This window comes from Enoplosus armatus, chromosome 9 (assembly GCF_043641665.1).
Source record: "Enoplosus armatus isolate fEnoArm2 chromosome 9, fEnoArm2.hap1, whole genome shotgun sequence".
NCBI classification, from domain to species: Eukaryota; Metazoa; Chordata; class Actinopteri; order Centrarchiformes; family Enoplosidae; genus Enoplosus; species Enoplosus armatus.
Genome location: NC_092188.1, coordinates 1,189,706 through 1,201,868, shown reverse-complemented (window position 1 = coordinate 1,201,868; position 12,163 = coordinate 1,189,706). Strand labels below are relative to the sequence as shown.

Below are 12,163 nucleotides of genomic sequence, written 5' to 3'. Positions count from 1 at the left end.
TAATGAAGCCCGGACAGAGTTTGTGTAGTAATGTGAGTCCTTTTTCATCAGCAGGTTATTACATTATGCAGCAGTTATGAGACAAGGATTGTGGTTAAATTCATTTATATTCAAGTTTTATGTTTTTATTTTTCAATGTGATTTAAAGGGAGTTTGAGGAAAAGTCTCAACTTGAGGGAGAAAATGAAAAGATGGGAAGAAACGTTTCGGTCACTGTGTTTGTTTTCAGCTGAGGAGTCTGGTTTCAGACCAGACTTTTCTTAAATACACTGACGGAACAAAATAATCACAAGAACATCAGTCAAGTTGTTTTAAACTGTCAAACTGTCCAGTAAAGATGTTCTGAGCTTTCAGCTGCATCTCACTGTCTTCATCAGTGAAACAAAGTGGAACTTCCACACGGGTCACATGATGACACCTGAGGAGGTCCATTCTGATGATGAAGACCATGAGATGCGGCTGAAACATCCCAAAACTAAGTAGGTGGACCTTTGAGCTCAGATTCTTCTGTGAAAACATTTTGTTCCAAAACCTCAAGAACATAAACGGCCTAAACGCGCTGCGGCGATACGATTCAGACTTAGTGACACTTCAAATCTTACGATGTCGTGTGATATAATTCCTAAAAACGTGAAAATATATTCTGCTGCTACATCGCAACCAGGATATTATTATTGGATGTGTTTTTCCCTGAACAGTAACTTTCTGTTGAGTGACAAACCAGACACAACGAGTCAGAGAGAGCGACTCGTTGTGTTTGAGCGTCCTGTGGAGCATGCTCAGTGTGATGTCTGTCTGACTGTCTGTCTGACTGGACGTCCAGTATGTCAGCTGACCAGTACGGCCTCCTGCTGTCGATGACTCAGCAGCAGCCCCCACTGACCGTCTGCCTCAGGGCATCTCGGCAGCAGCAGGTCGCTGCAGCCACCTGAGAGATATTAACATTTGACTTCATATAACTTTATTTATACTGTCAGTAAAAACAGTTTGAGGCATTTCATTCAATAAAGTCACTGAAGGTGAAAAACTCAGAAACATTTATTAATTTCCTCTGTTTGAAATGCTGGTGTGACCTTCTAGTTATTCTTTAAGGTTCAGGAACACCAGCTGTGATGTAGAAGTGCAGTCAGGCTGCTGCTGCTGAGTATCTTACCCAGACTCATGATGTCAGAGAAATCCTCCTGATATTGATCGATCAGTTCAGGCTTAATAAGGGAGATTGATGCCCGAGCGAAACCGATTTCATCTCACCGATAAACTTAATGAAAACAGGAAGTGTCAGTTGGGATGTGCATCATGTGGCGCTCTGATTAAAAGCAGATTATAATCAGAGATCAGTCTCAGCCAGCTGCCCTGGAGCAGAAACAGATACTGAATCTGTATCTTCAAACTCATTTTGTGCGAAAATATCGACTCAAATGTTGAAAAGTGGAAGTTTACTGTTGAAAGAGTTTTTTAAATGTGACAGCTGAAGGTTGTGTGAGAGTGACGGATGTTTCACTGCAGCAGGCTGAAGCGCTTTCCTTCCCTCAGTGTCAGAGATGAACACCACCCTGTATATTTTAATGCACCGGACTGCAGTTCATTCACAGTTAAATTTAAGGGACTTCGACTTGACTTTGTGTTGCAGGTTGTTTTATTGGTCAAGTGGTTACAGTCAGCAGAGCAGAGGAGTGTATTTAAAATAGATAATTGTTTTGCTGTTGTAATTTATATATGGCTGTGATTTCAGTTGTACATGTTTTTGTTTTTTTTAAAAACACAAAAATAAAAGACAGGGACGAGCCCGAAGAGTCTGACTTTGTGCTTCTTCTTGGTTGTTTATAAAAGATAGAAAACACATTTAATTTATTGGCTCATTCATTAATTTATATATAATTACTATAATTAGCAGACTCATGTCAATTAACCTTCATTTTCCTCATAATCATCCTCAGACTGGGCTCATGATTTGTGAATTTCCATTGAGTTAGTGCAGTCTAAACCGGAAGACTGACTTCAAAATAAGTGTACATGAAGCGCCCCGTGCATATAATAAAACAAAACAACAAATAATTCTCTCATCTCAGCTTGAAAGTGAAATAAAACTAAAAACTAGGACTCTTAGTGCACGTCTAGTATTTTCTCTACGTTGTCTTGTATTGGTGTGTACAGGTAAGTAGGAATGATAAACATTTATTAAAATATATTTGTGGTTACTTTGCCTTATTCTTACTTTGAATGAGCTACTTCTGGAGTTTCATCTTATTCACTATCAAGCAACATAAATAAATGATGGTCCATAATTAATTTTCATAAAGGAAAAATCTTTGGATCCCCTAAACTGGATGGAAATGATTTTGAAATGTTGCCAAAATAAAAGAGCTTGTCCAAACATTCAGTTTAATAAAACATGTCAATATAAACAGCCTAAGTACCAGTTAACCTTGACATCCTGCTGTAATAACTGATTTTGGATCCTCAAACAAGGTAACACGTTTTATTCTGAAAATAGTGACCGGATATCATGTATTTCCATTTCGCTGACTCGACACTGGTCGTGTCCTCTCGGCATAAATTCAGCACCAGCGTGTAACCAATTAAACCCCACCCAGTGGACTCCAGTATGTGACCTGCAGGACAGACTGGGTTCACTGGAGGACCAGTAGGGGGCCACTGGGAGAACTGGGGGGCGCGGACCGCAACCAGGTGGGTTAACGTTTTACTTGGCACGTTCAGGTGTGTTAACGTCCAAACGGACACGTTGTCGCTTTTTCCTTCAGTGAAAAATATCAAGAATATTTCGGTTGTTTGACATTAGCTCAGATTCTCATCCTACTATACGCTGTTAGCCTACGTCGTTTACACCAGACTCCGTTTACAAATCCTTTAATATTACAGTTTCTTTCAAGGAAAACGGAAATCATTTAAAATAAGTTCTCCATCACAGTGGCCGCTTTATGAGGCCGTATATCTGTATACGTCTCGTCGTCTTGGCTGAACGTGATTTCAACAAAATCAGTATATAATAAAACTAGCTTACACTGCTAATGTTTATCGGAGGAGTAGTCTAGCCGACATCATGAACATACCTACTCAAAAGTTTGAAATTTTAGTGGAAGACGTACTATTTAGTGTAATAAATGTATGCGGATTTTGAAAGTGGTATACACAGATGCAGAAACTGTTTCAAGGAATACGCTTACAATTATATATTCTTATCCATAAGCAAGGAAACCCATAACTGAACCAATTTTCAACGGAGTTTGGCGTGACGGTCTTTCAAGGAGAGCAGCCTGCGCATCATTTGGGCAGACATACACGAGCTGTTACGGCGGTTATGTGGTATTTTTGTGTTAATAAATCAAGTTAAACTCTCTTATATAGGCTTATTGTAGTACAGCAGATTTTTGCGGTGATAGCGGGATGAAGGTGCGTTTATTTTCGGTCACTGAGCAGCGTGTTTTCTGCTGCTGGGCGGGGCTCCCGGTGGCGCTGTCCGGCAGCGTGGTGCTGAAACTGTTCAGGAACCAACACACAGACACTGCTCCAAATATCTCTCACTGTAGAATATAATACAGAGCTGGATGGGTTGTTTACTTTAGATGCTGTGCTAAATGTCCAGGTGGATCTTCAGGTGTACTTTGAGGGAGAAGCAACGTTTCCCTTTTTGTCCGTTATCATCCTCTGATCTGTCTCTCTGGCGTCTTCCTGTCTCCAGTCAGAGTGTCTGAAGCTGTGATGTTTGTTTGTTTGTTTGTTTGTTTCAGGCTCTGAGAGACCATGTGGCTCAAAACGTTTCTGCTGCTGCTTCACAGTGTGGAAGGTACAACATCTGCAAACATCACGCTGCGTTCACGTCCGAGCTTGTTTGTGTTGAGGTTATTTTTATGAACAGGACTTTATTTTTCAGTAATACAGCACATTTCAATGTATTTAAAGATGTAAAGAGCCACATCCTGAAGCTAGTAAAGTTATGCTAACGTTGAATTCGTCTCATATTCACTTCTGTGGAACTTCTTGAGTACAATTTTGAGGTACTTTTACTTACTTATATCCTATTTATGCTACTTCACACTTCTATTCCTCTGCTAAATATTGTACTTTTTACTCACCTATATTTATTCAACTGTTATAGTTACTTTGATTTTACATTAAAAAGAAAACTATCATCATGCAGGTGTTTTCAGTTACGTTGCTGATTAGACCAATCAGGTTGAAGCTCTGCTGGGGTTTACGTGATGTCATCATGTATTTAAATAGATTGCCCCTCATCTAAACTAACAGGAGCACCCCCCCAAAAAACAATATATTTTATCTCTTTGCACACGATAATAACTTCTGTGTACAAACTATTATCTTGTGTGCATGAGATAAAAAAAATCATCTTTCCAGACTTTGAAGGCTCCATAATTCAACACTATGAAAGGGGCTATTTTGCATAGTGAGTACTTTAAGTAGATTTTGCAGGTAATAATTATGTACTTTTACCCCAGTAGAATTTCGAAGGCTTAAAAACCAGCTTGTACCAACCTGTAACACAGTATTTTAAACTGTGATATTGTTGCTTTTACTTAAGTAAAGTACGTGAACTGTAGTGTTGCTCTTGTATCGATATTTACAGTTTGTGATCACTCTGATTGATTTATCATCCACATCTCCGCCTTGTTTGGGGCTGAATGCAGCTCAGATTAATGTGTCCATACTTTAAGACTGCAGGCAGATCAGCTGTAACAGTAAGGAAGTTTATTCATGACAAAACATAAACATGTGACAGATTCATGAAGTTCAAAGCACATCTTAAACAAACAATAAGTGGATTTGAATAGAAATGGATGTTCGATATTTGCCCTGTTGTTTACGTGCAGGAGAGGACTACTTTTTTATTAGTCTAGTTGATTTTATTTACAGCCCAAAATAAGTTGGGAGGTTTTTCTCAAAACAGGAACATGGTCTTTACCCTGTTTCAAAAACGAAATCATTTGATTGTGTTGTGTTGCAGCTGTAGTGGCGTCTCAGTGCTGGCAGGGGGCGACCTTCTCCGAGGCTGTGGTGTCTCCGGCGGTGGAGAGCAGCAGCATCCTGCGGGTACCCGGCGTGGCGTCTCTGCCGCAGTGCGTGGCGGCCTGCTGCGACCTGCCGGGTTACGACCTGGCCTGGCTGTTCGAGGGCCGCTGCTACATCCTGAGCTGCCAGCAGAGGGAGAACTGCCAGCCCCGAGAGAGACCCGGGGCGGACTCTGTCCTCGCCTTCCTGCGGAGAGCGTCGCCGCAGACGCTGGTGCTGCAGTCTTTGGTGAGAGGAGAGCCGTATGGAGGCCGCTGGAGGCCCCTCTCACGGTCCTCTGAGGCCCCCGGGGACCTGGAGGCCCTGAAAGACCTCGCGCTGTTCGACGGGCCCCAGCAGGACTTCCCCGACCCCGGCGTGCTGGATGTGGAGTATTCAGAGGGAAGCCAGGAGGAGAGGGGAGGGCCCGTCTCGGAGGCGACCGTGATGACGACCGATCAGCCGTCCATGAAGGGACGAGACGGATTCAACCAATCAGAGGCAGAGGACGGTGCGGAGAGGGGGCTGACGGAAAGCAGCGTGGCCCAGAATAGAGCCTCCTCTGGGGGGAACATCAGTCAGGGAGACGAGGACAAAACCAGGAGACCAACTGATCCTGCTGCTGCAGAGACAACAGTGAGTGATTAAGTTAATGAGGATTTTCATCACTTCACACAGAAACTGCAGCGACGTGGAGCTCGTGGTGAATAATGGAGGAAAACAACATGAAGGACGGAGGTCAAATCGGTTCTGTTTTTATTTTAAAGTAATAATTTAACTTCTCGGACAAATATTCTGATTCTCTTTACATCCGAGAGTGAGATGTTCAGTGGACATCAGTCAATACGGAGCTGGTGTCAAGACGGGGTTAGCCTAGCTTAGCATAAAGGCTGAAGCAGGGGGAAACAGCTAGCCTGGCTCTGTCCAGAGTTCAAACACATACCTACCAACACCTCTGAAGATCACTGATTAACATGCTGCTTCTTGTTTGTTTAATCGTACAAAAACAGCAAAAGAGTGAGTTACGTACTGGAACTATTTCTTGATCAACAGCCGTGTATCCATCCGCCCTGCACACAGTGAGCACAGGTTCTGGTCTTGGTCTCTGTACAGGCACGATGGTAACGGTCGCAGACATGAAGAGAGAGACAAGTTAATGAACTGTCATGTTTTCTTCTTATTTACAGACTAAAACACAAAGCAGCACCGAGTCGACATCACTGACACTGTCACTGCCACAGAAACCAACAGCTGACTCCCAACAGGACCATATAAGGACTTCACCTCCCACCCCTGCCACGCCCCACTGGCCAATCAGCACGTCCATACAGCCAGGAAGACCCGAAGGTACGATGTCGTGCTGATTTAGGATTTTTAAGCGGCCATGTGAACGATTTGAAAATGACTTACTGTGGCGCCCACTAGTGGTCGTATATATAAAAACAACACACAGACGACACAAATCAGTTTCTCCACAAACACTTTTGACATCTGAATCTTTTCACATTTCTACACGTCTTTAAATTCAGACAAAAGAAAATAGTTTAACGTCAATATTTACCTTTTTTTTCTCCAAAGTTTCAAGCTGAAATGAAACCGAAGCTTTCTTCTTTCCTTCACCTGCAGATCGACCCCTGATGGTGTCCCTGGGAAACCCTGTAGAGCGGCCATCGCCCACAGTTAAACTGGATGCTTCAGTTTCTCCAGAACCCACGACTGGTACTGAACACACACACACACTGAACCTGGATCTGCCATAAGAGATCAAATCAACATCCAGCCACTCAGCCTCTTATAAACTCTGTTACTGTGTTTTACACGTTGTGTTTCATTCAGTGTTTCTTGGTTCTGAGTGGATCACAGTCTGGATTTGAATGTAAAATATAACAATGAAATATTATGAATAATATGTATAATTATTTGGTGATTTTGTATTCTCCAGTTTTATTCAAATTCAGTTTATTTTCTAATCTTTTATTTCGTTGTACTCTCGATAAATGATTTCTGTGTCTTTATGTTTCTTTCACATCTTGAATGAGGCCATAGAGGAAGCAGGATGATGGACTCTGTGTGTGAAACCTTAATACAAAGCACGAGACACTATAGTGAGATATATATAATATATATATATATATATATATATATATATATATATATATGTATATATCATTCTAAGAAGAGTTTCTATAGTTGATCACATTAATAACATTATCTGTGTACTCCTGATGCTCCACAGACATGGTGAAGGTGGTCCAGTCAGCAGCCAGCGCTCCACAGACCACCACCCAACCCCCCGCCAGAGCCAAGACCTCTGACCCCGCCCCCACCACCACCTCGACGCCCAGCACCGACCCTCCAACCACGACCGTGCCGTCTGCTACGCCTGCTGCAGAGTCTGGTAAATGTATGCTGAATAAAGAATGAACAGCTGACAGATGTAGAATCACGTAAAATAATCTGACAGAAGAATAAAGAGTCGACAAGCTGCTGCTCAAAATCTAAACTCAAGGTGAACACACGCACAGCGACAGATCTCCACTTCCTGTGTGGTGTTGTATTCAACATGTTGTTAATGCTGCCTCATGTTTTACTGCAAACTAGTAACCGTGTTTATTAGTTTTGTCTCTGGCAGAGAATTCAAAGTAACTGCAGTACTTTAGTTTGATCACACCGTAATGACTTGTTCTGTCCTTGTCGTCCGTCTCCCCCCTCCCTTCGTGCAGGATCAGAGGTCCGGGGGTCAAACCGCGGCCCGGTGGCCGTCGTGGGTCCTGACAGGAGGTTGTTTCTCCCGGTGAGCAGCTTGCTGCTGGACGGCAGCGGCAGCACCGATGACCGCGGCATCGTCAGGTACCACTGGGACGCCGTCAGGTAGGACCGGAGCGCTCGCTGCGTTTCTGTTGGAGAAGATGTTGTAATGAAGATGAATACGTTTTCACACTGAAGACTCTTTCTGTCGTGTGTTTCCAGCGGCCCCCCGGGACTAAAGCTGGAGGGAGCAGATCAGGCAGTAGCCACGGCGACAGGCCTTCGGGTGGGACGCTACACCCTCCGACTGACTGTCTCTGACCAGGAGGGGGCGACGGGCAGCGCTTCACTGACTGTCAGGGTCCAGGAAGGTGGGAGGGTTTACTTCATATGCATGGGCTCTGGGAGCTGTGGTGGCTTCTTCGTTTTATAGACAAAACAATGAAGAAATAATACATGCAGTTTGTTGTGTCGTCCTTCCTCCTGCAGCCAGGAGTCTTCCTCCCGTCGCTCACGCCAGCGGCAGCCACACTCTCACGCTGCCCAACAACTCGCTGATCCTCCGAGGCTCCGTGACCGCCGGAGACCAGACCGAGGTTCACTACCTGTGGGTCAGAGACAGCCAGAGTCCTGCTGCGGGGGTCAGTACAGACCACTGATACAGGAAGTCTGAAGATCAGATAGGATGAATGAATGAATGAAGCGATAGCTAAACCCTTGTATGGAACCATTATCTAACTTATTTGAATGTATTTGATATTACAACTAAATTGACTAATTTCCTTAAGCTGAACGATGTCTTTATGGTATGCATGTTTATATTTTATGAATGAATTATCTCGTTATCTGAACACAACAAGGGCTCAGTCAGTCCTCATCTGGCCGCAATGAGCTTCTCTATAGATCATTTCACCACACTGGATTAAATCTTTAAATATGTTTCATTAAATCCTTTTTGAACAAAAACTAAATCCTGTCAGAGGAGACTTTCACGTGGATCCTGTGATACATGTCTGTCTGCAGGATGTGCTGTACGGCTCAGAGACCCAGGCCTCCCTGTACCTGGCCAACCTGGTTGAGGGCACCTACCTGTTCCAGCTGAGGGTGGCCGACGCTCAGGGGCGCTCCTGCACCGCCACGGCCACCGTGGAGGTTCGACCAGGTAGGACGAGAATAGAAACTTTGGGCTGAAGGATTCTTTTTATTAGAAGTTGACGTCTTTCCGCATGTGCTACTTGGTTTTCATTGACGTCTGATGTGGATCTAGTTCCCTGTTGACGGGACAAAGGTTGTCCCCAGTAGAAAGGTGTCGCGAGGGCAGTGAAGTGTGTCCCCGCTGTGTCTCCGTAGAGCCTGGTGGTGGGGAGGAGGTGGAGCTGGAGATGTTGGTGTCGGTGTCTCAGGTCAGCGTGGCTCAGAGGGACACGGTGGTCCGACAACTCGCCGCTCTGCTCCACGTCCTGGACAGCGACATCCAGGTCCGAGCGCTGCAGGGACACTCGCACCTCAGGTACCTGGTCTACTGACTGACGGACTCTTCTTCTGTAAAGAGTCGATGGTACACTGTGTGTGTTGGATGTTAAATGTTCTGTACATCAAACTGCAAAATGTTGTAGATGCAGGAAATATATCCTGTAAAACTGTGTGTGTGTGTGTGTGTGTGTGTGTGTGTGTGTGTGTGTGTGTGTGTGTGTGTGTGTGTGTGTTGGTGTAGCACGGTGTTGCGGCTCTCGGTCCGGGGCCCCTCGGGGCCGATCTCTGGCTCCAGGCTGGTGGGTCTGCTGAGAAACCAGCTGCTCAGAGAGAAGAGCGACTACCTGCTGTTCAGAGTCCTGAGAGTCGACACCGTCTGTGAGTTCAAACGTTCACTGCAGAGACCAGGTCCGGTCCAGATCAGGACCATCAACACAGAGTCCCAAAGTCCAGTCCGGTTTCCTCTCCTCCTCTTTTACTCTTGCTTGTAAAGCAAAGCCCCCATTCAGCCTCTGTGTTTACGTACAGTCACGTATTCAGGATTGGCCTCAGGAACACAGTACTCTGATTTCATGGTTCACTCACTAGTTTTCTCCAGATATGAATCTATGTCATCACTGATACCTTTGATTGATTATTACAGCCATGTCACGGTAACCTGGAAGTCACATTCTGACCACATAAAACACCTCTCATCCTTTAACGTCAGTGAGTGGATCATCATCATCGTACCGTGTGTTTTTCTCAGATGAGCAACAGAAAAAGGAAGACGTCATGTGTGCAAAGTGTTTCAAGCCTCATGAAAAACACGTTCTAGATATTAAAGGGCAAAACGCCAATAAGAAAATGTCTACATCTATCTGTAAGTCTAAATATGTTGAGAAACGTTTCCGCTAAGCTAACAGTAATGCTAACAATGCTCCATTCAGCGTCTCGGTGTCTAGAAAACATATTTTAATGACTCGATGACTCGATTCTACTGATCTTATGAAACGACTTGCTGAGGATCATTTGACACCGTTTATCTTTTTAGGACAAACAGAAAGATTTCATTTCATTTAAACGACTGCCCAAACCAAACTACCATCTTTTTTTGTCCCGTTTTCTTTCAGTGTGTTTGCTTCGCTGTTCAGGGCGGGGCCAGTGTGATCCAATCACCAAGGAGTGCACATGCGACCCCTTCTGGACAGAGAACCTGATTCGGCGTTACCTTGGCGATGGAGAGAGCAACTGTGGTAATTATTACATATTAGTACTACTTAAAGTAAAGCTGATAAAATCAATGCAAGACGACTACATGCAGTTAGTTTCACTTCTGTGTGAATCTGGGTCAATCATTTCAGTAAATGTTTTAAACAGTGTTTCCTTGTTTCACCTAAACTAGATTTTTATGACGGCTCATAGTTTCATATATACGAGTCATTGAGATGCAGCAGGAGATTTGATTTTGGGCTCACTCTGTTCTTGCTGTCAGAGTGGAGGGTGCTGTACGTCATCCTGACCAGCTTCATGCTCATGGTCTTCATCCTGTCTGTCAGCTGGACCTTCATCTGCTGCTGCAAGAGGTGAACACACGTGTCCAGACGATAGCCTGATCCCAGACTTTCTAACTCGTTACCCAGATGACGCTGCGATGTTTCTGTGTATCTCAACACCCTGTTTGTCGACTGTGTTTAGGAGGAGGCAGACCAAGGTGAGGAAGAAAACGAAATACACCATCCTGGACAACATGGACGAACAAGAGAGGGTGGAGCTCAGACCCAAATTCAGTGAGTCGCTTCAATTAGAGCATCTTTGGTCCTGATAGTACAATATTACAACAGCAACTCTTATGGAGTCAGTTTTTTACAAATAAGGAAATGATACCTATTTATCTTAGAATATCAATACAACACCCCAAAATCATCTCAGCAGTCAGAGAGACTGAGAACAGAAGCTTTAGTCCAGAAGTGGAGGCAGGACTACAGAACAGAGTATCACAGTGAAATGACCAACAGTTACACACCAGAAGAAGTCCGAACACTGAAATAAGAGTCAGTATAAAGGATGTACAGACTCAAACACCTGTCCTCTCTGCAGGTATCAAACACCGCAGTACAGAGCACAACTCCAGCCTGATGATGTCCGAGTCCGAGCTGGACAGCGACCAGGACACCATCTTCAGCCGGGACCGACCCGTCCGCAGCAGGAACCGGCTCAGCGCTCAGGCCGCCCGAAACGGAAACGCCTTCGGCTGAAGGGACAGCCGACCTCCTGGTGACAGACGGGACTCGTCTGGCAGCGAGACATCTAAGTTCTTAAAGTTTGAAGGACTTCACTACCCAGAAATCCTGTCCCGTGAGGTCCGTAAAATGAACCAGTGTCCCATTTCAGGGTCAATCTTCAGACTTCAAAGGAAGGATTTAAAGAATAATTTGGGAAATCGTCCCCCAAGATGATGAAGATGGAGTTTCATCGCTGAGCGTCTAGTGCATAGAGAGGTCCAGGACAGGGTTAGCCTAGCTTAGCACAAAGACTGGAAGCAGGGGGGAACTGCTAGCCTTGCTCCAACAAAAGAGAAAAAAAATCCACCTTCCAAGAACTCCAAGTCTGTCTGATTTACATTTTGTATCTTGTTAGCTAACAAGCTAGTCACCAATCCATTCAAGAGCCAGCTGAGTTTAGCTGACTACAACCACACCGAAGCTAACTCTGACTACCTGACCCCGGACGCTAATAGGACCGAGGCTAACTCAGAGCTCATTGGACTTAGACCTAGCTACTCGGCCAGTCAACTTAGAATTAGCTTCTAAGCACACTGGACCTGAAAGTAACTCTAACCTAACTAGACAAAGAAGCTAACTGGACCTAAATTCATTGCTCATAACTATCCAGTACTTACTTGTTTTGACAGATGACTTCAGCTGAAACATGCTTG

At 44.5% G+C, this 12,163-nt stretch overlaps 1 protein-coding gene across 1 annotated transcript; it reads left to right on the top strand.

The window, feature by feature from the left end:
- Positions 1 to 3,762: 3,762 nt before the first annotated feature.
- kiaa0319 (KIAA0319 ortholog) lies at positions 3,763 to 11,483 on the top strand. The gene is made up of 15 exons (XM_070912439.1): positions 3,763 to 3,805; positions 4,982 to 5,661; positions 6,213 to 6,372; positions 6,652 to 6,744; positions 7,262 to 7,423; positions 7,749 to 7,896; positions 7,996 to 8,144; positions 8,263 to 8,414; positions 8,797 to 8,935; positions 9,124 to 9,283; positions 9,488 to 9,624; positions 10,359 to 10,481; positions 10,721 to 10,811; positions 10,924 to 11,015; positions 11,326 to 11,483. Exons 1-15 carry the CDS (start codon positions 3,763 to 3,765, stop codon positions 11,481 to 11,483), a joined length of 2,487 nt encoding a protein of 828 aa, XP_070768540.1.
- Positions 11,484 to 12,163: the final 680 nt, after the last annotated feature.